Genomic DNA, 27,942 nt, shown 5'->3' on the forward strand with positions numbered 1-27,942 from the left:
GACCCTCGGAGGCGTTCCCACGGGATCCCTGCGTCCCTAGGGGGCGTCCCCACGGGATTCCCGCGACTCTAGGGGGCGTCCCCATGGGATCCCCGTGACCCGAAGGGGGAACCTGCGGGATGCCCGCTGGTCCCGCGGGATTCCCGTCGTCCCTGTTCCCGTGCAGCTCTCTATTCCCATCCCAGTGCTTCATTGATCATATATTTCTCTCTGCTATGCATCGTGACTCTCACTACCCTTCCAACTTTTTTCTATTTTAATCCTTGTTTAGAAAGTTTTTCAGTTGGTTGTACTGTATTTAATAATATATTTTGTGTATTTAATAATATATTTTGTGTTAGCATATTAACATTCCAGTTTACTTACAGTCAAACAGGGTGGGGCTAGCTGCAGTCCCAGGATAGCATATCAGCATGAAGAACGCTTTGTGTATAATGCCAACTGACTTTTATTTAAAGATACTTATAGATGATTTTTTTTAATTTTTATTCTACAGAAATTTCAGGATATAGAAGAAGCTCATCTTATTCATATAAAAGAAATGGTTGAATCTCTATCATATTCTGTCAATGAAATTCACTTACAAATAGGCCAGGTGAGTAATTTAATTATTGAGGGTAATAATGTAAAATTCTAATAGATACATATTTCACAGTTTTATAAAGGCGCAATATATAGTGCTTTGCAAATACAGTATATTCACACCCTTGTTACGTCTCTTCCAGGTTTTATATGTGAGGTGTTCAATCTGGGAGTTGCAGAAATCCAAACACTTATCTGCACACCTGCTCCTCCCCCTTAGAGTAAGAGCTAGGAGCCATCTACAGTTTCAATTTCAGCAAGCAATCTTTGCAGAAGTCTTTGGATTTGTTCTGCTTCTTTTTCGCTTAAAGTTCATCTTTTTCGATGACTTCAGTGCCTTCAGACTCCTTTCCGGTGGTCCCCTGCCAGAGGAAAGAATGCAATCCTATGAGTCCAGACTGCAGCTTCATGGAGAAACTTTGGTAGAACCAGCTTGCTGTGTGCCACCATTCTTGGACTCAGGATCCATTCTCCTGGGAGTTTATTTGCCCGCTGACTTATCAGGGGTTTAAGTGCAGGCTGTATGCATCCTAAGTGAAAATCTCCCATGTTTTCAGAGTGCAGGCTGCATTTCCCACTCTCGGTCGCATGGCAAGGATCTGTTGGGCAGAGGTTGCAGCCAGTGTCCAGCCGACTAGCAGTCCGAAGATCTTGAAGTCTGATCATTTTAGAGCTATTCTGAGGCAGAAAATCCTTTCCTCCATTCAGCTTCTGTGTAAAAGAGCTGATAGGCTGGCACTGCAGGGACTGTGAGTAAACCTCCATTATTTCCTATAGGAACTTCGGGGGTGGTTTGTTAAACTTTTAAAACTCATTTTCAGTTTCTGAGGGTAGAGTTCAGGTCTCCTTCCTCCCCAGAACCCAAATCACTATTTTTTATTTTCAGATTTAGTTTATTTTTGCCATTTTGGGCATGAATTTGTTGACAGCGGTCATCTTGGATTTTTATTGATCTTTTTAAAAAAGTTTTATTTCTGCCTCAAAACCCCTCGATTTGATTAAAAATCATTTGGGATGGACTCCCCAGCCCCTAATCTGTTGAATGTGTGTATTGATTGTGCCGGGTTGGCGCCAGATCAGCAACTCTGTACTGTATGCTATAGTGCTGGGGGAGGAAGTGGGAGCTTCAGACTTCACCTCCACTGAGTACTCCAGGGCTGGGGAGCCGACCTGGGTCCATGAATTTTGGGGGAAAAAAATCTCGCCCAGTGGCTGTTCTGGAGTTTGGCGTCAAATGCCTGCATTCTGAGTCTGGGGACTCTTTTGCCGCAGTGCGAGTGCCTCAGCAGAGCCCTGCCATGGCTGCAAGGTGTGACTTTTCACAAGATTTTATTCCGCTCCTCTGCATAGCGTATTCTGCAAACCCAGCTCGATTGACACAGCTGGCGGGTGTGTCTGGTCTTTCTCAGCTTGTTGCGCTAGTAGTGGAGATTCCTGTGTGGGAGTCCTCTTGTCCGGCAGTTCTAGAACTTGATTACATTAGTTGCCATACAGATGTTAGCCTCTTCTGTCTCCTGACACTGCTTCTGTTTTGAATCCAATGGATACCCTTGCCAGGACTAGTCACCTCAGCTGCCCTGAGAGTCCGGATTTGGGTTTTGACCTTTCGTCCGCAGACTCTTTAAACACGGCTCTATCCTCCATTTTATTGCTGATGTTCTGGAAGAGCTCAAGTTGGATTTTCCACCTTCCATGTCTCAGTATTTGGTCACGGACCATTCTGATGTGCTGTCTTCCTTTTTTTTCCACCTCATCCGCAGCTTCTGGGTCTGGTTACAGAACAATGGGATACCCCAGAAAGCTCTTTCTGGCTCTCTAAAGCTATGACTAAGCTTTATCCACTGGCTCCTAATTTTCAGCAGTTTTTTGAACAGCCTAAGGTAGATTTCACCATGGCTCAGGCTACCCAGAGTATGGTCCTCCCTTGTAATGGGGGGTGTAATGCTTAAGGATTCTCAGGATCGCAAAGTGGACATTATGTTGAAAAAGCTTTCTGAAGTGGCTTCTTCAGGTATCAAAGTGGTGGCGGCTGCTTTCTTTGTGGCGTTTGCCTGTTGCATGAGATTGTGCAGTGTGTCCTTTGCGGAGATGCATGCCTGTTTCCTGCTGGTGATGAATAGTGTGGATTATGTGGAGGATGCCCTTTATGATCGAGATCTTAGTGAGGTCTCAGCTTATGCAGTGTCTGTGCTCCAAACTCTTTGGATGTCATTGGGCTGGGGACACTGCCTCCAAGGCCACGTTGAGCAAACTTACTTTCAAAGTCCAGTTTCTTTTTGGGAAAAGGTCTGGATGATCTCATGACCAGTGTTGCAGATCGCTGCCCTAAGTCTCTCCCTGTGAACAAGTCTCTGCCGGACTTTGGGAGGGGGACCGTAGTAATTTTCGTTCCTCCTGCAGGTTACTTTGTGGATCTGGCTCTTCTCGGAGATATTCCCAGGGCTACCGTCTTCATTACAACAGTTCCAATTCCAGACGTCCTCAGGCATCTGGATCCTGGACAGCTACTGCTCCTAAAAAGCCCCAATGACTCCAGATGTGAGGTGGGGCTTCCTCATATCAGGAGGTGACTTTCTCAGTTTTCCCAGGAGTGGACTTGCATTTCCTTGGATCAATGAGTGCTGGACATCATTCGGAAGGGGCACAAGATAGATTTCTTTTGTCTGCCTCGGGATTTGTTTCTGGACTCTTCAGCAGATCGGCTGGAGAAGGGGTCCAAGATCCGCACTACCCTGTAGTGTCTCTTGGACATCAAAGCAATAGAACCCATTCCAAAACACGAATCAGGCTTTGACAGATACTCCTTATACTTCATCATGCCAAAGAAAGACTTTGAGGACTGGAGACACATTCTGGATCTCAAGTCAGTCAATCACTTCTTGCGGATTCCTCATTTCTGCATGGAAACAGTCCATAGTCTGTTATTGAGAAAGACGTGGGGGAAGCCAGTACCAAGATGATAACAAAACAAGACACAGTGCATAGCAGTGCCATTAAGGTTCGCTCCTACCCATCTTCACTGAGCAAGAGGGGCCCAGCACCATTGGATGACCTTGGCTGTGAACACACACAGCTTGTAAACAAGTCCATAATGCTTCTGGAGAGAAAAGATGGTTCATGGCCTGACCTAGGCCTAAGGTCTCAAAATGGTAAAGCAGGGATGCCCCTACAGGTGACTGATCTACTTGACTTCTGGGGAATAGTGCTGCCCGATTCACGATTTGAATCGTTCACCGATTCACTTCGGATGAATCGATTCAAATCGATTTAAAACACCCAAAAATTGGCTTCCCGATTCGGACCCTCCCCCCTCCCCCTCTAAAGCAGGAGCGGCAGCGCTGGGCTTGCTGGCCGGCCGCTGCCACACCTGCTTTAGAGGGCGAGGAGGGAGGGTCAGTCGGGAAGTGTTGCTGTCAGCTTACCCCCCTGGTGTCCGGTTCCCCCCCTGGCGTCAGATTTCCCATCCTGGCATCCGGCTTCCCCTCTGGCCTCCCTGCATCGTTTACCTTATAGGTGAAGCCTGCAGAGCAGATCGCGATACTAGCGTCTTTACAAACTGCTTAGAGGCTGTTTCCTCCGCTGCGATCCTGCCTCTGACGTCAGAGGAGGGGTGGGACCGTAGCAGAGGAAACAGCTCGCAAAGATGCTAGTACCGCGATCTGCTCTGCAGGCTTCACTTATAAGGTAAACGGTGCGGGGAGGCCAGGGGGAACACGAAGGCCTTCCCGGGGGGGGGGGTGCACAGTCCTTCGGGGTGGGACAGGCCTTCAGGGGACAGGCCTTGGGGGTGTGCAGGCCTTCAAGGGGGGGACAGGCGTTCAAAAAGGGGACAGGCCAGGGATGGCATAGGCCTTCAGGGGGGGATAAGCCTTTAAGGGGGGGACAGGCCTTTAAGGGGGGGACAGGCCTTTAAGTGGGGGGACTGGTCTTTAAGGGGGGGCCAGACCTTCAAAGGGGGGGATAGGCCAGGGATGGTGGCATAGGCCTTCATGGGGGACAAGCCTTTAAGGGGTGGACAAGACTTTAAGAGGGGGCAGGCCTTCAGGGGTGCGGTTGCAGGCCTTTGGGGGGGGGACAGACCTTCAGGGGAGAGGGGCCTTGGTGTAGAAGTACATGGCGGGAGGGAGGGAAGGGGGGATTTCAAAGAGACATGCATATGCCGGACTTTGGGGGGGGGAAAAAATAATGGGTCTAAAAATAGATGAGAGGGAGAGAGATGATGGACAATGGGATTTAGGGAGGGAAGGAACAGAAAGGGAGAGAAGTTGGACACAAGGGATAGTGTGGAGGGGGGGATAGAGATACTGGATAGGAGGGTAGGAGGTAGTTGGGAAAAGAAAGGGGAGAGATGGTGGACCCTGGGGTGGTGGGGAAGGAGGGAGAGATGCTGGATGAAAGGGTAGTTAAGAAAAGGTGGATCTATGCATAGAGACGAAAAAAAAAGAAAGATGCCAGATCTCCGGGGTAGGGAAGGGAAACGGAAGGGGAGGACGGAGATGGCAGATGGATGGTTAGCACGGAGAAAGAAGAAATAAGGAGACCCTGGCAAGCAAGTTATCAGAAGACAACCAGAGCCTGGGACCAACAAGACTTGAATAATGATCAGACAACAAAAGGTAGAAAAACTAATTTTATTTTGTGTTTTGTGATTACAATATGTCAGATTTGAAACTTGTATTCTGCCAGAGCTGGTGTTAGACTGCAAACGTGAGCTAGGATTTAACATAGAGAGGAAAAGTATTTTATGTTTGTTTATTTTGTTTACACCACAGCGCCAGTGTGGTTAGGAGAAGGCAAAGGGGGTGAAGAGGCTATAAAATAAACCTACCAGGATGTTTGAAAAAAACACCCAATTGGGCAGGAAAATCGAATCGAATTGAAAAACCAATTCAATAGGCTGAATTGAATTAAAAAATTTTTTCCTGAATCGGGCAGCACTACTGGGGACCATTGAGTTCTTTGATCTTGCATTCACCTCATGTCAAAGCTGTCCAGTGGTTATACAGGCAGCAAAAATTGACCCCACAATCACCAAACTAATAATCAATACAACAGACATCAAAGTGTTTCGAAAAGAAATCAAAACATTTCTATTCAGAAAACACGTCATTACCAACTAATATCCTCCCTTTATGCACAAGCTCTCCCTCTATAGAATAACACATTAATCAATTCTTAGAACCTTTCCTATCATACATACTCTGATTCCTATATAAACATTTTCCATACTATCCAATAAACTTCATATGTCATTATTAGGTAACTTCCAATCTGTAAACCGTATATACTGATATTCTCCACTATATTCTCTTATCACTTGATTCCCTGATATGTAATTTTCATAATTGAATCCTCTACCACACCATGTAATGTACATGAATCACTGTTATGTAATTTATCTAGATAATCTTTATTACGCAATTCTTTTGGTAATGTCCAAATCTCCTATAATTTGTATTCCGCTTTGAACAATATATAATGTATAATGTATTCAAAATTAATTTTCCTATGAACTGTTTTCCTACCTTCTTCTACTCTATGTTTATAACCTAACTAATTTATTTTTCTCAAGTACTTTAGCAAGAATGCCTTTGGGACAGTCAGGGAACTCTAAGTACTCTCTCTTCATCTTAATTAATCTTACTTATTAGATTTCTTCTGTTTCTACTGTAAACTGCTTAGAACTTCACGGTACAGCGGTATATAAGAAATAAAATTATTATTATTATTATAAGTGGTGCACTCGGAGCAGCAGGATCATATCAATCACTGATCCACATAATTGGTGTCTTTAGCGTCTTGGTCCTGTTCACTATCCACTTTCTTGTAAGCACTGCTTTACATTTCAAAAAAGATTACTGAAGGCTAGACAGCACCACTTTGACAAACTTTTTCCATCGACATTGGGAGTATCAACAGCACCGAGAATGTCTGAAACATCTGATGTTGGTATGCGTAAAACTCCGGCATCGAAGATGATACCGACTTTCATACCTTGTTCTGCATCTACATCCTCACCATCAGGGTCATCTGTCAAAAAGTCTAAGAATCATAAGCATTCTTCTCCATCCAGACATGCATCATTGTCCTCTCTAAGTATTGGTGCACTGAGGCATGCTCTCCTTTACAGGTTTTGTCTTCTCAAAGGCGTGCCTCATCATCAAGGCCACCAATGCCTAGACACCCTGTGGCACCTACTGTACTGACCTCTACGGTACCGGTGAACTCTCTGCAGGAGCAGATAAAGGAGATTTTAAAAGGGGACACCTTCCATGCATACATTCACATCTCACTATTGTTTGGAGAATCACTCCAGATGGAATAGTCGGTTCGGCCAAGCAATTCTTCATAATTTGTTCTCTATTTAAATGCCAACTTCCTTCCACCCTTTTCCTGGCAGATAGGGAGTCCCACATGTGAGAATATGCTTCCTGCGTGTCCTAGGATAAAGCACAGTTACTTACCTGTAGCAGGTGTTATCCAAGGACAACAGGCAGATATTCTCACAGCCCTCCCACCTCCCCTAGTTGGCTGCTTAGCTTCTTTTTTTTTTTTTACTGAATTAATGGTCTCATGAGCCGACTTTAGGCAGGAATGCACCGCCACATGCTTGGTACGGGCAATCTCAAGCCTTAATTTTTATCTGCCGGCTGTCCTCGAATAACATCTGTTACAGGTAAGTAACTGTGCTTTCCCATTGCAAAGTAGAATATGCACATTTAATTCTAAAATGTGCCCAAGCCATTCCCTCCTCTTTGCAGATATATAAATAGCACCTCTCTTAAAATTGATGCTGGTACATGTATGCTATTTTACAAATGCAAATGACATTTTTGTGTGTGGAAACTTTCTAAAATCATCTCCACAATGATGTGTCAGAGGAACACTGTATTTAATCCTTGTTATCTTTTTCTTATTGTATACATCTTTTATTTTGAAAGGCTCATGAGGAATTTGTAAATAACATGGCAAATACCACAGCAGATAATTTGATACAAAAGTTTGCAGAGACCAAGGGCACTGGCAAGGAAAGACCAGGTAAGATATTTAATATGAATATATTTTTAAATAGTTTGTGGCATGTGAACTCCCTTTTACTGAGTTCAGTGATCATTTCTTTTTTCTTTTATGCAGCAACATCTAGGTTTTTCTCTTATTACTTTCGCAGTCCATTGTCACCAAGAAATTGTCCCTATATATCTGCTTTGCCTATTTAACTCAAAATTAGGAAAAATATGTCAATAAACTTGTGCAAAAAATGTCTGTGTCAAGAGAAGTATTTTGAAAAATGAACACCAGTCTACAAATGTTTATGCCTTTATAATTACCTTTTCTGTGCTTGAAGAATAACTATCATGTTACAAACAGATCTGGACATGCGTGTGGATGGTACCTTGTTGATTATTTGATTAACGGTTCAAAGATGCCACTTGTCTGACTCCTCCCATATTTAATACGTAAAGTGATTCCATCATCTTTTGAGAACCAATGAATAACTAACAAACAATTTAATGCTCTGAACAGGGCTTGAAAAAAACCTTAATGGCAAGTATCAGTGTAGGAATGCCCACCACTCAACCTCCCGATTGAGGCCGAGCGGTGTGACCGTTTCCCACCTAAAAATCCACTTCTGCTCTTTTTGCCATAAGCGAACTGACAAATTCCTACACCCACCCCCACCCCATGGTAGTCTAGTATATTCTAAAACCAGATATCGAAGATCTGAGGTATTATGTTTCTGTGTCATCCAATGTTGTACCAGATGTGCCTCCAATTCAGCCCAACGGAGTTTACTTAAATGTTCCACAATGCTCGTGCAAACTGCCCTACTTGTGTAACCAATATAGAACAGAAAGCATGGATGGGTGTGTTGGTGGATACAACACTTAAGGCATCGGCACAATGTGCGGCGGCCTCAAAGAAAGCGAACAGAATGTTGGGTATCATCAAAAAGGGTATCACGACCAGGACGAAGGAAGTCATCATGCCACTGTATCGTGCAATGGTACGCCCCCATCTGGAGTACTGTGTCCAGTACTGGTCGCCGTACCTCAAGAAGGACATGGCAGTACTTGAGGGAGTCCAGAGAAGAGCAACTAAATTGGTAAGAGGTATGGAAAACCTTTCATACACTGATAGGTTAGATAAGCTGGGGCTTTTCTCCCTGGAAAAGCGGAGACTTAGAGGAGACATGATAGAAACCTTTAAAATCCTGAAAGGCATAGAGAAGGTAGACAGAGACAGATTCTTCAGACTGAGGGGAGCCACAAATACAAGGGGGCACTCGGAGAAATTGAAAGGGGACAGGTTTAGAACAAATGCTAGGAAGTTCTTCTTTACTCAGAGGGTGGTGGACACATGGAACGCGCTCCCGGATGCTGTGGTAGGGCAGGGCACGCTACAGGGGTTCAAAGAAGGTTTGGATAAATACCTACAGGATAAGGGGATTGAGGGGTACAGATAAACATAGTGATAGGTATAGGAAAGGCAGGGACAGATAGACATAGAGATAGGTACAGGAAAGACAGGGTCACTTAACAGGTCATGGACCTGATGGGCCGGTGCGGGCTGCTGGGCGCGATGGACCTCCGGTCTAATCCGGCAGAGGCAACTCTTATGTTCTTATGATGCTGGATTAAATAAATTACCACTGAAGTGGCACAATCTGTGTTTTGTCGCAAAACAATGATACTTTAAACGTGGATGTTCAATTGAAGTAGTGGATATAGTATATTTACAGATGGAACACTTTCCACAACTAGTATGACTGCCAATTCTCTTGCTAGTTTGAATACCACTCCTAATGAATTGTGATCTGATTAAAAGTTCACTTCTGCTATGGGAAAATGCAAATCTTGGCAAGGAGCTAAATGTAAAATGAACTTGAAATATGTGCCAAAATTTCTTCATGATCTTTTTAATTTCAAACACTTTGTATGTGTAACGCAATACAAACACACTAAAGAGAGACCCTCTACTGGAGCTGAAGGTGTTAATAGTAAAGATCTTTGTGCATACAAAGCGCGTTTGTATGCTTTTTTGATGATTGGCCTCGGTTATCCCCATTCCTCAAATCTCTTCCACTTTTGTTCAGCATGCTCCTTGAATTCATCTTTTGTTCCACACAGATGTCTAATAAATAAACTGAGTGCCCTTGGGATGGGTCCCAAAGTGACAGGCTGGGTCAAGAACTGGTTGAGTGGAAGGCAACAGAGGGTAGTGATCAATGGAGATTGCTCTGAGGAAAGGGATGTTACCAGTGGTGTGCCTCTTGGGCCTGTTATTTTTAACATGTTTATAAACGATATTGCTGAAGTGTTGTCAGGTAAGGTTTGCCTCTTTGCGGATGATACCAAAATCTGCAATAGAGTAGGTACATCGGATGGTGTGAATAACATGAAGAAAGACCTGACGAAGCTTGAAGAATGGTCTGAAATTTGGCAGCTAAAATTTAATGCTAAGAAATACAAGGTCATGCATTTGGGCTTGAAAAACCCAAGGGAATGGTGCAGAACTTATGTGCATGACAGAAGAGCAGGACTTGGTTGTGATTGTATGTGATGATCTTAAGGTGAACAGCAAGAAACAACAACGAAGGTGACCAATTGGTGCTCAGTCTCTTTTATTGTGTTAGACTCGACACAGTCCTGTTGTCACATAGTACCGGAGGTAGCCCAAGTCCTTTTGTATTCAAAGCCAAAATTGAGGTGCAGTCCTGTTTCAACATGGCTTAACCCAGAAGGGTTTCAGGGCTGAAGCCCCTTCCTCAGGAACCGAGCAGGAAAAACAAAGCTGTAGGTCAGGGTAAATCCGGGCAGGCAAGGTAAAGGGGGAGAAGCAGGAGATGCAGCTGCCGCTTTTGAGTCTCAGAAGATCAGAAACGTCATCATGAAACTGCTCCAGCCAAGTATACGACTCACTACGGGGGGGGGAGTGGGGGGGGGGGATATGTGAGAAAAAAACACCACCCACAATCCAGAAAGTGGCAAAATTCAAAACAAAGCAAAAATCAAACAAAAACTGAATAGCAGCCAGAAAATAAAGAATACAGGAGAGATCATATGATAGAATTCCATTCTATCTTATCATTAAGACCCAAAGGTTTAACAGTCTGAAGCTCCAATATCCAAAATTGATCTCTCAGACTCAAAAGCTGCAGCTGTGTCTCCTGCTCCTCCACCCCCCCCCCCCGGCCTGGATTTACCTTAAAAACATAGAACATGATGGCAGAAAAGAGCCACCGGGCCAACAAGTCTGCCCACTCTAAGGACCCTTCCCCCTAAGCACTTCCTCGAAGTGAACCCTCATGCTTATCTCATTTTTTCTTAAAATCAAGCACATTGCTTGCCTCAATTACCTGAAGTGGAAGATCATTCTAATGATCAACAACACTTTCGGTGAAGAAATACTTCCTAGTGTCGCTATGAAATCTCCCACCCATGATTTTCAACGGATGCCCTATTGTTGCCGTAAGTCCTGTAAGGAAAAAGATATCTTCTTCTACCTCAATAACATATTTGAACGTCTCTATCATGTCTCCCCTCTCTCTGCGTTCCTCGAGAGAGTATAGCTGCAACTTACCTAGACTTCCTCATACGGGAGATCCTTGAGTCCTGAGACCATCCTGGTGGCCATTCGCTGAACCGACTCCATTCTCAGCACATCCTTTTGATAATGTAGCCTCCAAAATTGAACACAATATTCCAGATGAGGTCTCACCATGGACCTGTACAATGACATTACAACTTCGGGCTTTCAGCTGACAAAACATCTTCGGATGCAACCCAGCATTTGCCTAGCCTTGGATGAAGCTTTCTTTACTTGATTGGCAGTCTTCATATCTTCACTAATGATTACTCCTAGGTCACGTTCTGCAGCAGTTCTTGCTAAGGTCTCACCATTCAGAGTGTAAGTACTGCATGGATTTCTGCTGCCAAGGTGCATAACCTTACATTTTTTGGCATTAAAACTCAGTTGCCTACAGCTGTGTGTTTCCTACTCAGTTCCTGAGGAAGGGGCTTTGGCCCTGAAACTCTGCTGGGTTGAGCCATGTTGAAACAGGACTGCACTTCAATTTTGGCCTTGAATACAAAAGGACTTGGGCTACCTCTGGTACTATGTGACTACAGGACTGTGTATTCAGCTAAGTACACGGAGGGATGAATGATTGTGATTTATGTTTCTCGTCTTTGGGTCAGCGGGCTCAGGCATTCGGGGCATTACTGCTTTTTACTGGAATTCCACTTATTTATTGCACCTGTTTGTCACTGAATTTGCATTTATTAAGCACACAGGAGCACCTAAATGATGGTGTGCGGCTGGTTGGAGTAGTATTGTAGGCTCTGCTTCTTTAAGCATCAGAGTGACTCTGCAAAGCTATTCTTAAGAGCTTTCAAACCCACGCTGAGGGTGCTCCTTCACTCAAAAATTTTAAACTTAAATTCAAGCTTATTTGCACTTTTCAAGTGTGGAGGCCAGGGAATCAATCATATTGCCTGTAATACCCTAGGGCAGTGGTTTTCAACCTTCCTAATGCCGTGACCCTTTAATACAGTTCCTCATGTTGTGGTGACCCCCAGCCATAAAATTATTTTCGTTGCTACTTCAAAACTGTAATTTTGCTACTGTTATGAATCGTAATGTAAATATCTGATATACAGGATGTATTTTCATTGTTACAAACTGAACATAATTAAAGCATAGTGATTAATCACAAAAACAATATGTAATTATAAATTGTGAAATATTTATTTCTAATTACAAATAAATGTATGTGGGCGTATCTGCATGTGGGCAGACCTGCCTGGAGATGGATAAGAGGAGCAGTGTCTCGATTCCTAAGACTAGTGTTCTTCAACCTTTTGACACCTATGGACCGGCGGAAATAAAATAATTATTTTGTGGACCGGCACCAGTCCGCGGACCGTCAATTAAAGAACACTGGGCTAAGTTATGGCCATCTCTGCCCCAGACCCTGCCCCCATAATAGTACTAATTGTAACTCCATTTTTTCCATTCATTTTTCTTATATACATACAATATACAGTGGTACCTCAGTTTACGAGTGCACCGGTTTGCGAGTGTTTTGCAAGACGAGCAAAACATTTGCAAAATCGGCACCTCGGAAACCAAGCGGCGCCCCCCGCGATCCGGCACCCTCCCCCCCCCCGTGATCCGGCACCCTTCCGCCACGATTGGGCACCCCTCCGCCGCTGCTTACTGTCATCTGGGCACCGGCACCGACATGTCCTGTGCGTTGGAGCCAGTGCCCGAAGATCGGCCTCCTCGTCTTGCTGGGCCTTGAGCATCTGCGCATCTGCGCATGCTCAAGGCCTGCGAGTTCACGGAGAGAACATGAACTCGCAGGCCTTGAGCATGCGCAGATGCTCAAGGCCTAGCAAGAAGAGCAGGCAGATCTTTGGGCACTGGCACCAACGCATAGGACATGCCAGTGTCCAGATGATAGTAAGCAGCGGCGGGAGGGTGGCCAATTGCGGCGGGTGGGGGGGGGCCTTCGGGAGGAGCAATGCCGATTCTCATGGGAGGGGGAATAGAGCAAGTGCCGCTGGCCTCGGGGGGTGGGAACGTATCAAAGCGAGTTTCCATTATTTCCTATGGGGAAACTTGCTTTGATAAACGAGCATTTTGGATTACGAGCATGCTCCTGGAACGGATTATGCTCGTAATCCAAGCACTGTAATTGTATTAACAACACATAATGGTTAACCACAAAATTAAAATACACAAAGCACACTGTATGCTTTTTAACATTCATTCCTACCAGAAAACAGATAACCCCATGCAAATTCAGGACCAAAAACTAAAAGTACTAATATTTACAAACAAACCCTAAGATGCAAGACTCTGCAAGCAGTACAACCCCAGAGGAAAAGAAACAAATGCATTTCTTCCTGAACAGACAAATCAATCACTAAATAAAAAAAACAGACAAACCAATCACTAAATAAAAAAATAAAAGCATTTCCCCTACCATTGTTGTCTCTCTCCCTCCATGTGCCTTGCCTTCTGGCCTGCTCCCCCTCGTGTTATTTTTGGACCGGTCCACTGTGCGATCAACGCAGCGTCTTCAGGCTGGCTCCCTGAGTGCTGCATTGCACAAAGCTATGGACAGCGGCTACTCGCGCGCATCCCGCGCCTCATCTGGAAGGTTTCCCTCCGACATTGCGACATCAGAGAGAAGGCTTCTGGTTCAGGCCGCGCATAGGGGCCTTTTCCCATGGCTTTATGCAATGCAGCACTCAGGGAGCCGGCCTGAAGATGCTGCGTTGATCGCACCTTAGACTGGTGGCTGAAGAACGCTGTCTTCGGCCCAATGGATGTGCCGGCCCTGTGGATCAGCAGAAAATTTCTGCGGACCAGCACCAGTCCACAGACCAGCAGTTGAAGAATATGTGTTTTCCGATGGTGTTAGGCAACCCCTGTGAAAGGGTCGTTTGACCCCCAAAGGGGTCGCGACCCACAGGTTGAAAACCGCTGCCCTAGGGCATAGCCTGCTCATATTATTGCGTCATTACTTCTGTGAGACACGTTTCAGAACTGCAGGCTTTTTCGTGTAGGCCTCCTTTCCTGGAGTTTTCTAGGGAGTCTAGGGAGTGGGTAGTGCTATGGCCGGTGCCCTCTTTTCTTCCCAAGGTGGTCTTGCTGTTTCATGTCAACCAGTCCGTGGTCCTCCCGGTCTTGGGTAGTCGGGAGGGCGCATTGGAGCAGAGGCAGTTGCACAAGTTGGATGTCCGGAGGGTTCTTCGGTCTTATGTTCAGTGGATCCAGGAGTTCTGTAAGTCGGATCATCTTTTTGTCCTCTTAGTGCGTCCTTGTAATGAGAACGGTGCTTATCCCAGGCAGCATATTCTCCACAGCGCCCTGGTATGGACAGCTGTACAAGTGCACTGGCACATTAAGAATTTTAGAAAGTTTGCGACTGACCACGCGGAACACGTGTGAGTGCCTTCCCGTCCTAAGTAGGTGCACAGCTCCTCAGTTTGTAGTTTTCTGCAGAGCTAAGAAGTTGTGATTTTTCAATGTTCTTAGTTTTTAGCCTTTGCCTTCCTGCTCGCGTGTTTGATTTTACTTCATTTTCTTCTTTTTTTAATTTCCCCCTATTAATTGGGTTTAAAAAAATAAATAAAGAATTTTCCTTTTTCGTTTTCGCCTATGGACGTTTTGACGGCGGGGCCTCCTTTCTCACATCAGCTTTTGAGTTTTGATTTTGCTGAGGCGGTTGTCCCGTTGATGCCCGTTAACATGGTTTAAAAAGTGCGGCAGGTGCCAACACACAATTTCAATCACCAATCCTCACAATTGGTGTATACAATGCCTTGGTCTGGAACATCGTATCAAGTCCTGTGCGCGTTACTCCACGCTTAAGAAGCGCTCCATTAAAAGCCACTTTCTACAGCAGCAGAAGTTGTTTGGTGTCAGCATGGATGGAGCAGAGGCATCGCATGCAATAGCATCCAAGCCTTTGATGTCGAAGACACCAACATCTGATGCACTGGCATTGACTCTGGTGTCGCAGGTCATCGCTTCTGGTAAGCCAGCTAAGAAGCCACTAGCTTCCCAGACAGGGTCACAGACCACTAATGCATCGAGTCCAATCACGCTGGCCAAGCGAAGACCCTTGATGCGACTTGTTTCCAAATTGAGAGGTGCATCGTCATCCGAGACATCCTCTCTATAATGAGTCGCAGCACCTTTGGTACTGGTGACAAAGCCACAGGTACCGGTACTCACCTTTCAAGAGAAGCTTGATGCTTTCTTTCATGTGAAGTATGGGGATATGTTTTGGCTTATTCCTTTGACGACGACTACCGGTACCGGCCCAGCCTGAGTGCCGCAATACACAGGATGCTGGTACTGCCACTGCTTCATCTATGCATCGCCATGGATCTCGATGTAGATCATCATCCAGCCGTTCTTCGAAGCATCGAGCATCCGGACACCATTCCAGTTCATCAAAGCATCATTTTTCTTCTCCTCAATGGTCTCAGTCTAGCAAGTGTTCTTGCAAATCAAAACATCTTCAGTGTTCTCCCCAGAAATTTTTTCCAGCCGGGTGGCATGAAAAAGTAGCTGGGTGGGGTGGACGAGATAGGGAAATCTGATGGTGGGGAAAATTAAGGGCTCCTTTTACAAAGATGTGTTAGCACCTTAATGCGCGGAATAGCGTGCGCTAAATTGCCGCGCATGTAGCCGCTACCACCTCCTCTTAAGCAGGCGGTAGTTTTTCAGATAGCATACGCTAATCCGGTGTGTGCGCTAAAAACACTAGCGCACCTTTGTAAAAGGAGCCCTAAATGTGTACTATTTTTATTAATTATTATTTTCCAATGCTCACTATTGCTTCCTTTTTTTAAGGTTTGACACTTGTGCCAGAATATTTTTACTAAATTTAAGAAGTATCCAATTCTAGAAGTGAATAATTAGATATTCGCCCTCTGTCAAATGGTATAGAGCAGTGGTCTCAAACTCAAACCCTTAGTGGGGCCACATTTTGGATTTGTAGGTACTTGGAGGGCCACAGAAAAAATAGTTAATGTCTTATTAAAGAAATTACAACTTTGCATGAGGTAAAACTCTTTATAGTTTATAAATCTTTCCTTTAACAATTAAAGGAAAGATTTATAAACTATAAAGAGTTTTACCTTATGCAAAATTGTCATTATTTTTTCTGCAGTCCTCCAAGTACCCTATTTTTTCTGCAGCCCTCACATTTAAAGTTTAATATCTTTCCTTTCTCAAAACTGACACATTGATCACTATATTTGAAAATAAAATCATTTTCCCTACCTTTGTTGTCTGGTGACTTTATTTTTCTGAAAACAACGAATAGACTGCAGATAATGTACAAGATGCAGGCGTTGTTTATTAGTAAATGCAGTAACATATACAACCTTATAGCCAACCAAGGGACCCGACATGGTCCGTGTTTCGGATAACACACCTTCCTCAGGGGTCCATGGTGGTTAAGGTATAAAGCAAACTGCATAAAAGATAACAAACACATGCCAATCACGATCAAATGGGGTCATGCAAGTCTTACACAATGGCTGGCCCAGAACTTCCTCCCCGACATTAGAATTGAATGTCGGGTGGCGAGAATTGGTCGGCTCCGAGCTGGGGAAGATATGTAGGGAGAGCTAAGACCTCGGGCGCTGACCTTTTCCCCGATTGCGGTGGCTTTGGGGAGGGCAGTGGGGAAGGGAAGCAGATTGGGGACCCCTGCTTTAGGCAAGGACAGATCGCGGGTCACAAAATAGTCCCTGGGGGCCGCATGTGGCCCGTGGCCGCGTGTTTGAGACTGCTGGTATAGAGGTTTAAAAAAGGGAAATGCGTTAATGAAATCATTAGGTTCAATCTAGCCATTTATTTCTGCATGAATTTAAACAACTAAAAAAAAAAGATAAATATAGCTCATCGAGTCATACAAGAAACATCTCTACAGCATCTCTAATAATATTTTGATCACTATATTCCTTCCTGAGGTCTCACTGAGGATATGAAATAGATGCGATCCCCACTTCCAAACCTCTTCCACATAATTTATGGAGAGGTGTTACTGAGCCTTGAAGGAGACCTGTGTGATCGCACTACAGCAAAATAAAAAAGTAGCAGATAAAAATCAAAGTGAGAGCTAGGCAAAACAGTTTAGGTAAAAATGCAGGTAATAATTAGCAATGTATTAAAAATATTTTATTTTTATTTGCTTATAATGTCATTTGAAAGCTGTTTGATGTTAATTCAGCTTAATTTAATTCATTATAGTATGTGGGGGGACACAACACCTAAATCAACAGTAAAGTTAGCATAGGGTCATTAAATCCAGTGGCGTACCTAGTATATATGACAGCCAGTGCTGATCATTTTTTAATAACCCCCTCCTCTATATAAAAAAAGTTATTTTTAGTAATAATCCATGAGTTACACAACAAGGGTGCACCTAGGAAAAGGCAGCATCTTAAACACTGCAGTGAGCACTAGAACACCAACACATGCATTGTAAAACTAAATAAGCCAGATCCTGCACAGTCAATTGATCCTGTACAGTCATTGCTAACAGAAAGCCATGTCCTTTTCATACACACAGAACAGAGATACACCCTTGCCTAATATGGAATAATCACAAACTAAAAATAGAAATATGTAGACAAAAGTTAAACTGAAATGCCAATAAACCAGACTCTGCATACAATGCAACACCACAGAAACAGTGACACGTACCCTAATACTGTGCAAAATATAAAGACAGTAGATGTAAATTTGAAAAAACTGCTACATAACAATCACCACTTTACAAATTAACAAATATAAAAAAACAGGGAAGAGAGAAATAAGAAAATACCATTTTATTGGACTAATCCATTTTTCAATTAGTAGTAATTAGCTTTCAGAGGCCAAATCTTTCTTCAAGACAGTACAGTATACTGCTGTTATGGTATCCTGTCCTGACCTGAGGAAAGGGGTTTAGTCCCAAAAAAACTGCCTTATTTCCATTTTCTATTGATAAACTTTAATCAATACAGTTACAATACTACTTGATTCTACGTAAAACAACAACAAAATTTTTTTTGCACCTTTTGTCGTTTCTGCTTTAATCATCTTCTCTTCACTCTCTTCTTTCTATTCAGCGTTTGTCCTCGCTCCCTTCCATGCAACATCTGTCCTCTCTCTTTGCCCCTTCCACCCAGCCTCTGCCCTCTCTCTCTCTCCCCGTTGCATCCACTGTCCACCCTCTCTGCCCTTTCCATCCAGTGTCCGCCCTATCTCTGTTCCATATGGCATCTTCCCTCTTTCTATGTCCCTTCAATAAACTGTATATCCTTTGCCTTTTCTCTCCTTTGTACTCTGTGACCTTTGTACTTTGTGCCTTTGTACTCCTGTGCCCTTTCTCTCCATTTCAGCTTCACCCCCTCTCCATTTTTTTTGTCTCCACCACTTCCCCTATGCTCTGGCACCTCTATCCCCTTCTCTCCCCCCATGCCCTGGCATCTCTCTCCTCTCCTTCCATCTCCCCCTTCCACTCCATTATCTGGCATATCTTCTCCTTCCTTCCTTTCACCTGGTCTGGCATCTGTCTCCTCACCCTCCCCCCATATGCCCTGACATCTCTCCCCCCTCCATGGTCTGGTAGCTCCTTTCCTTTCCCTCCCTTCTGTGGTCTTGGCATCTCTTTCTTCTCCTCTCCCTTCCCTGGTCTTCCTTCTCCCCTCTCTCTCCCCAATTGTGTGCAGCAGCAGCACTTCTCTTCCTCTCCCCCCTCCCCAATTGGATGTTGCAGCAGCATTTCTCTTCCCATCCCTCCCCTCATGCCCTGGAATCTCTCTCCTCTTCTATGTCTCCCTCTGCTTCCTTGCTCTGGTACCTTTCTTTCCTTTCCCTCTGGTCTGGCATTTGTCTCCTTAGTTTCCCTTCCCTCCCCTCCCCCATGCCCTGGCATCTTACTCCTCTCCCCTACCCCCTCCATTATCTTGCATCTCCACTCCTTCCTTTCTCTCCCTCCTTCCTTCCTTTCCCCTGGTCTGGCATCTGTCTCCTTCTCCCCACCCATAGTCTGGTATCTCCTTTCTTTTCACTCCCTCCTATGGTCTTGGCATCTCTTTCCTCTCCTCTCCTTTCCCTGGTCTTCCTCCCCCCCCCTAATTGAGTGCAGCAGTAACAGCATTTATCTCCCCCCATCACTTCTCTCCCCCCCCTCCTCGGTCGGTAAATTCGCTACAGGCAAAGGCAGGAGATAGGTCAGCAACAGAGGTAAGCTTACAACTTGGAGCTCTTCCTTGCTTCGGGCCTTCCTCGCTGCTGGGTCCTGCCTTCATGGAAACAGAAAGTAGGCAGGACCCGGCAGCGAGGAAGACCCGAAGCAAGCAAGAACACCAAGTTGTAAGCTTTCCTCCCTGCCCTATCTCCCGCCTTAGCCTGTAGCGAATCTATTTCTCGGACCTACTTCATTTCTCTTAGGTACCTTCTCCCTCCGTTAGCCAGCAGCAGTTACTGAAGCACGCAGCTGCGAGCTTCCGCCTCTCCTCTTTCCGATTGGTTTCACTTTGTGCAGGAGCGTCTTGTGCGATAAGCTGCAGAACAAAAGTAAACACGACATCGGGGTTCTTCTTGTTTGTGCACTGGGTCATAATGAGCCTGCAGCCCCTGCCTCCAACTGTGACTGTAAAAATCGACCAGCAGTAGGAAAATTGTTTAAAAAAGTAAAGCTGAAAACCCTTTTTCTGGCGCTTAAAAAAATAAAAAAAAGTCAAGCGGAGGCGAATTTGCAGCCAAGATGACAGCCGGGCGCTCACCTAATCTAGCCAGGCGGGGCGCCCGGCTGAAAGGCGCTAGGGAGAACACTGATCTTTCTCCTAAACGTCCCAAAAAAGTACACGTACTGCATTGCCTTCCTCATTGGATCAGTACCGTGCCAAGCAGCTGCATCGATCTCCATCACTACTTGTGGACGCGGATTTTCATATTGATTCCAATATTGATGCTTCTCCTTCAACTACAGAAGCCTATCACTCTCTAGAGGAACAATTTCCTTATAAGACTTCTCCTAGGGAGCCATTTCCTATGGAGCCACTTTCTTTTACTCTTTTCATTAGACAATAGGGTAAGGACCTGTCTATCGAGCTTGAAGCAGTTTCCTAATATACTGCTGAATTTATGGAAACTATGGACTATAAACATCCTCCTAAGGAGTTTATCAAACTTCCTTTACAGGAAATCTTGAGAGAAACCCTTCATAAAAATTGATAGTCCTGTCTCTCTGTTCCTGTTGCTCCTAGAAAATTGGACTCTCTCTACAGGATTATTCCCAATCCAGGATATGACAAACCTCAACTGTCTCATCAATCTTTAGTGGTGGAGTCCACACTGAAAAAATCTACCCCGTCCAAAGTGTACACCTTGGTTTCGCCAGGTCGAGAAGGTCGTACTATGGACAGGGTTGGTAGACGTCTTTACCAAAACTCCATGTTGGCAAATCGTGTCATCAATTACAACTTCTACTTCACATATTACATGAAACATCTGGTTAAACAACTGCTTAAATTTCAGAAATATCTTCCATCTCACTGGAAGACAGAATTCCAACACATAGCTAGCACCCTTACTCAGTTAAGACAACACATGGTGCAGTCTGCGTATGACACCTTTGAATTATCTTCCAGGGCTGCTTCTATATCTGTAGCATTGAGGAGATTGGCATTGCTAAGAATTGCTGATATGGATGTTAACCTCTGAGACCGGTTGGCCAATATTCCCTGTCTTGGAGATGAACTCTTTGAGGACTTAATTGAGAATGTCACTCAAAAGCTCTCCACCCATGAAAAGTATTGGGATTCCTTGTTTAAACCTAAACCATCCATTACCAGACCCTATAAGCCCTCTTCTTCCTACCAGAGGCATTTTCCGACAAAGCCATCTGCTACCTCCAAACCACAGCAGAAGAAACAAAGACAGCAAGGTACTCAAAACCTCAGGTGTCTGCTTCTTCTAAATCAGTTCAGTCTTTTTGACCAGTTACTCGAGAGCATAGTTTAAATTCCTCTCCTTCTGCCTCTCCTTCTGCCAATTGGAGGCTGTCTTCAGCTTTATTTTCATCGTTGACAGTTGATCACCTCCGACCTCTGGGTTCTCAATATCATTCGAGAGGGTTACTCTTTTCATTTTGTTACCATCCCTCCAGATCGTCTTCCAAGAGAGTCTGCTTCAAACCCTCTCCAATCTTCTCTTCTTCAGGAGATCGATTCACTACTTCTTCTCAATGCCATTGAGATGGTTCTTCTGGAACAGTAGAACAAGGAGTTTTACTCCCGCTATTTCCTTGTCCCGAAGAAGACGGGAGGTCTTTGACCAATATTGGATCTCAGGGCTGTCAACAAATTTGTCAAAGAAAAGTTTTGAATGTTGTCTCTGGCATCTTTGTATCCCCTCTTGGATCACAACAATTGGCTATGCTCTCTAGATCTCAAGGAAGCTTACACTCACATTCCAATTTATCCAGCATCCAGGAAATTCCTCAGATTGCAAGTGGCACACTACCACTATCAATACAAGGTTTTTCCTTTTCGGCCTGGCATCCTCTTCCAGGGTTTTCACCAAATGCCTTGTGGTAGTGGCAGCGGCCTTGAGGTCTCAGGGCCTTCAAGTCTTTCCCTAGCTGGACGACTGACTCATCAAGAATCCTTCGTCTCCAGGTGTGCTCTTAGCAACCATACTGTTTCTTCAGAATTTAGGGTTCAAGATCAACTTCCCCAAATCACAACTTCAACCATCTCAGAAGCTCCAGTTTATAGGAGCTCTGTTCGACACAATGCAGCTTAGGGCATTTTTGCCTCAAGAGCGTCAGGACACTCTTATCCAATTTTGTTATCAGGTTGTTCAGCTTCAATCGCTCTCAGCAAGGCGCATGATGGTTCTTCTGGGACACATGGCATCTACATTCCGTGTGACTCCTTTTGCCAGGCTTCACCTCCGGATCCCTCAGTGGTTTCACAATGGTCTCTGGCTTCACAGTGGTCGCAAGCTCTCACCCCATGCAACACATTACAGTCACCTCGTCTCTTTGACAATTCCTACTGTGGTGGATGCACTCCTCCAATATTTCCAGAGGGCTGTTATTCCACACACCACCTCATCAGAAGGTTCTCACCACAGATTTGTCAGCCTATGCTTGGGGAGCTCACCTAGATGGTCTACACACTCAAGCCCTCTGGTCCATCAAGGATCGACGCCATCATATAAATCTTTTGGAACTCAGAGCAATTTACATTGCTCTCAAAGATTTTCAGCATCTTCTACAAGATCAGGTTCTGATTGTACATATGGACAATCAGGTAGCCATGTACTATATCAGGGGTACCCAAAAGGTCAATCACGAAAGCAACGTGAGTCGATCGCGTTGACTTTCCATTCTACTTGCTTCCTGACTCAGAAGCGCTGAGCCAACCAACTTCGCCCACCCGACGTCAATTCTGGCGTCGGAGAGGAAATTCCGGGCTAGCCAATCGCTGCCTGGCTGGCCCGTAACTTCCTCTTCGACTTCAGAAATGACATCAGGGAGAAGAAATCAGGTCAGCCCAACGCTTCTGTGTGGGGAAGCAGGGAGAGCTTGGGGCGGTGGTGGTTTGGAGGCCTGTTCCCCGATGGCAACGACAGTGGCTTGGGAGCAGGCAGGGAGACAGAAAGAAGGGGGAGCAGGGAGACAGAAAGAAAGAAAGGGGAGGGGAGGTAGGGAGAGAGGAAGAAAAAGTTGGCGGAGGGAATGAGGTCTGGAAGCGTACAGCAGGCTGAAAGAAGGGAAGAAATATTGGATGCACAGTCAGAAGAATAAAATGCAACTAGAGACTCATGAAATTATCAGACAACAAAGGTAGGAAAAATGATTTTATTTTCAATTTAGTGATCAAAATGTGTCCATTCTGAGAATTTATATCTGCTGTCTATATTTTGCACTATGGACCACTTTTACTAAACCGCAATAGTGGTTTTTAGCGCAGGGAGCCTATGAGCATTGAGAGCAGCACAGGGCATTCAGCGCAGCTCCCTGTGCTAAAAACCGCTATCGCGGTTTAGTAAAAAGGGAGGGGGTATATTTGTCTATTTATTCTATAGTTGTTCCTGAGGTGACATTGCATAAAGTCATCTACCTTGATCTCTTTGAAAACCCGCAGAATATAAGTGATAATTAACATTTTCTCTGCATACAGTGTGCTTTGTGTTTTTTTTAAAAATTTTATTGTTGGTAGATCATTTTGACGGTCATTTTAAAAGTAGCTCGCAAGCCCAAAAAGTGTGGGCACCACTGTATTATATAAACAAGCAAGGAGGAACAGGGTCTCTCCTTCTCTATCAAGAGGCTCAAAAGATTTGGAATTGGGTGATCCCTCGCAACATCTTTCTGAAATCTGTTTACATTCAAGGGGAACAGAATTACTTAGCGGCCAAACTAAGCCGCATTCTTTAACCTCACAAATGGACACTGAACTCAGCAGTTCTCCATCCCATCTTCTCTCAATGGGGGATTCCTCAAGTAGACCAGTTTGCGTCTCCCCTCAATCACAAATAGACCTGCTTTTGCTCCAGGTTATATTCTCCTCATCACCTAGAAGCGGACGCTTTTCTCCTGGATTGGATGCACAAGTTCTTTTATGCGTTTCCACCCATTCCTCTTGTTTTCAAGACACTTGTCAAGCTCAAATAGGAGTCTGCCACCATGATTCTGATAGCTCCACGGTGGCCCAGACCACCATGGTTCTCCCTTCTACTTCAATTCAGTATCAAGGAGCCAATATCTCTTCCAATTTTTCCATCTCTTCTTATACAGAATCACTGTTCTCTTCTACACCCCAACATGCAGTCTTTGTACCTGACACCTTTGTATCTCTCAGGCTGACTTCTGCTGTCCTACAATTTTCTCGGCCTGTCAGAGATATTGTGTATGCTTCCAGAAAACCGGCCACACGACAATGTTATACAAACAAATGGACTCGTTTTTCTGTCTGGTGTATACTTCACCACCAAGTTCCTCAGTCCACCTTTGTTTCCTCAGTTTTGGATTATTTCCTGCATTGGTTGAACTCTGGCCTCAAATCCATTTTCATTAGAGTCCGTGCAATTACTGCTTTACATCAACCAGTGGATGGAAAACCTCTTGCAGTTTATCCTGTGGTTTCCCGATTCATGAAAGGACTTATCAGTGTCAAACCACTTCTCAGACCACCTGCAGTGGTTTGGGATCTTAATGTGGCACTTTCTAGATTGATCAAGCCTCCATTCGAACCATTCGGATCATCTCAAGTATCTCACTTGTAAAGTGGTTTTCCTCATTTCTCTAACTTCTGCTCGCATAGTGAGTGAACTTCAGCCTTTAATGGTAGATCCACCATTTACAGTGTTCCATCATGACAAGGTGGTGCTTCGCACTCATCCAAAGTTCTTACCAAAGGTTGTCACTGAGTTTCATCTCAATCAATCCATTGTTCTTCCAGTATTTTTTTCCCAAGCCTCATTCTCATCTTGGAGAAATGGCTCTTCATACTCTGGACTGCAAACGAACATTGGCTTGCTATTTGCAAAGGACTAAATCACATGTGTCATCTTCCCAGCTTTTTGTCTCTTTTGATCTGGGAAATTACAAACCGGTAAGCCTCACTTCAGTGCCGGGCAAAATGGCAGAAACAATGATAAAAAATAAAATTGAGAACACGTAGACAAACGTTATTTAATGAGACGGAGTTAGCATGGGTTCAGCCGAGGGAGATATTGTCTCACCAATTTGCTTGACTTCTTTGAAGGTGTAAATAAACATGTGGATAAAGGTGAGCCAGTTGATATAGTGTATCTAGATTTTCAGAAAACTTTTGCTAAAGTTCCTCACGAGAAGCTCCTGAGAAAATTAAAGAGTCATTGGATAGGTAGCAAAAGTTCAGTTGTGGATTATGAATTGGTTATCGGATAGAAAACAGAGGGTAGCGTTAAATGGTCATTTTTCTCAATGGAGGAGAGTGAACAGTGAAGTGCCACAGGGGTCTGTACTGGGACCAGTGCTATTTAACTTATTTATAAATGATCTGGAAATTGGAATGATGAGTGAGGTGATTAAATTTGCAGATGACCCTAAACTATTCAAAGTTGTTAAAACGCATGCAGATTGTAAAAAATTGCAGGCAGACCTTAAGAAATTGGAAGACTGGGCATCCAAATGGCAGATGAAATTTAATGTGGACAAATGCAGTGACGCACATTGGGAAGAATAACCTGAATCACAGTTACCGGATGCTAGGGTTCACCTTGGGGATTAGTGCCCAAGAAAAGGATCTGGATGTCATCATAGACAATACGATGAAACCTTCTGCCCAATGTGTGGCGGCGGCCAAAAAAGCAACAGGATACTTGGAATTATTAAAAAAAGGGATGGTTAACAAGACTAAGTGTTGTCACTGTACCGGCACCCCTTGACCAGTCACTGATTTTTGTCTCTAAAAACCGATGCTGCTCTTAGAAAATGGCTCGGCAATTTTAAAGAATCCACCGGAGTGCTCATTTTATCTCAAAACAATTTTTATTGATGACAAAAGAACAATAACAGCATAAGCAAAAAGGAACAGTCAAGGCATCAACAATTTTCCCTCTTGTTCCAAACTAAGATAACCCCCTCCCCCCAACACATGTCTAGTCCCACAACCCAATGGCCATCAGCAAGAAGAAGAAGGAAAAAAAAAAGGGACCAGATGAGAGAAAATTAATGAGAACATCTAATTCCCCTCAACACTCCCCACCACAGGCTAGAACCCCCTAGGATAGAGACGAGGTAGGAAAGGAAAACAAAAAGCAATGAAAAACAGGGTATATTTAAAGCAAATTCAAAATTTGGCTGTGCTTTTGAGGTGGTAAAGAATTAAGATGGTGATCCCAAACAGCTAATAAGTGTTTTTTCCCGCTTAGGGGTGCCGGAATGCTCATTTTAATGTTGAAGAGCCCATTTGCATGGCAGTGTCGGAGACTCCTAGAAAGATCACTAAAAACAGAAATAAGCGTGCAGGCTAAACCATCGGAAACCGGTTTAGCGACCACGTTAAAGTTTTGAGAATTTGGGCCTGAGTGGTAATAGGGACTGCACAGCCCACTTGTACTATAGCCAAAAGTTAGTGTCTCAGTCTCCACCTGCTAGCAGAGGATTGTAAACCTAATTTCTCCATCTCCCTGAGAGATTAGTGGCATTGACTTATATATTTGATTTTAAAATTATTTTTTCTGTGGATTTAATTTTTTATTACTGTACTATTGTTTTGAAGTTATTATTTTGAAACGTTACCTTCAAGTATTTCCAACAGAATTGTTAGGAATAATACAGCTATCACTTTTATTTTGTTTTAGTTAAGCTTTGGCAGTGTGGTTTATATTTTTGAAAATTGCTAATCCTTAAACTTGACTTTTTAATTTTTGGGGTTAATAGTGGAAAAATAATCATTATATAAATTATTCTGAATTAAAATCATGAAATGGAATAATTGAATTCTTATTTTTACTAAGGACTGATTGAATTTGAAGAATGTGATCCAGCCAGTGCAGTAGAAGGTATGTTTTTGAAATGAAAAGTGTTTGTGGTTAGTAGCCCAGAAAAAAAAATCAGTTTTAGTAGTATTGAATTATTGATTTCAACTGCTTCAGATAAAATGAGAAAGTTCTGAATGCTTGTGATTCAGCAGAATTTTGCTTGCATGTATTTGAATTGTTACTGAATGGTATTAGTCTCTCTACCTTAAAAATTCTTAAGTGATGTGAAAAAGTCTCCCTCTCCTGATTTCCCCTATCATTGCATATATATCACCCTCCATGGTTTATAAACTGTGTTGTTTACTCAGTTTCCCTTTGCTTAATAATATATTTACAGTGCTTCAATTTCTCTTTCTGAAGGTGAACATGAAAGGTGTCTTCTGATCTGCTCGGTTTATTTCTTTTTTATTTTGCGATAGTTTTTCTAGTTTTTCACTGTAGTTGCAATCTTTCTCATGAAATCAGAGATCCCTTTTGATAAGGGTCTATTCTGCCTGCGCAAAGAAGAGTAGATTTTAAATCTGCAGCTGGTAGGTGTATCCTTTAGGGACCTGTTCAGCCACCTTGCTGAAGATTAGTAGAGCTCAGGGTCTGTTCCCTGGTGTTTGCTCGCCCCTTTGACTTGTTTAGGGGCTGGAGTGCAGACTGTTTAGGCACTAACAGAGTTTCTTTGGGGCGCTCACGGTACCCTCCACTTTTCTTCTCCCCTCCTCTGTTTCATGAGGCCTGGGGGCATTGAGGGTAAGTCCGTGGAGGTTCAACTGGAAGCCTGAAGATTTCAGAGAAGTGTCAGAGTGACTGGAAGCAGAGGGCCTCTCAGAGCAGCTACACCTGAGGAGCTGAAACAGACATCAGCAGCACCACCATTTCCTCAGCACATGGTCTGTGAGTAAGGCTGTGACAGTCTGTGGGGAAAATAGGGGAGGGTCTTCAAAAGCTTTTTTTAACTGTTTCTACAGCTAAGGCCTTGGACCCCCCCCCCCCTAAAATCCTGTTTTTTTGAGGTTTTTGGTCAGCTCTGAGGTGATTTTAAACTGTTTTGTTTATTTTAAAAATTTCTTCCCCACTAAAATTCACCAGCGGTGGAGAGAAATCCCAGGATCTAAGTTGACGGTAACATAAGCGATTCATCAAATAATAATAATAAAAACTTGAAACTCCTGAGCTAGAGACCAGAGCGTCCTTTGTTTCCTGAAAAAAATGCCTCACCCAAAGAGAGAGGGGAATATGCGGCCTGAACCCTTGGCGGTAAGCACTTCCCTACGTGCTCAGCGATCTATGCAAAGTTTTCTCTTC

At 44.0% G+C, this 27,942-nt stretch overlaps 1 protein-coding gene across 2 annotated transcripts in view; it reads left to right on the forward strand.

Annotated features, from left to right (window-relative positions):
• Positions 1–27,942, forward strand: part of FCHO2 (FCH and mu domain containing endocytic adaptor 2) — a 349,104-nt gene that overhangs the window by 42,554 nt on the left and 278,608 nt on the right. For both annotated transcript variants that reach the window (XM_033929206.1, XM_033929212.1), the window contains exons 7-9: positions 497–595; positions 7,524–7,620; positions 26,623–26,667. In XM_033929206.1, coding sequence (XP_033785097.1) covers positions 497–595; positions 7,524–7,620; positions 26,623–26,667 — 241 coding nt within the window. The remainder of the gene's footprint in view (positions 1–496; positions 596–7,523; positions 7,621–26,622; positions 26,668–27,942) is intronic.

Source organism: Geotrypetes seraphini, chromosome 1, assembly GCF_902459505.1.
Source record: "Geotrypetes seraphini chromosome 1, aGeoSer1.1, whole genome shotgun sequence".
Lineage (NCBI taxonomy): Eukaryota > Metazoa > Chordata > Amphibia > Gymnophiona > Dermophiidae > Geotrypetes > Geotrypetes seraphini.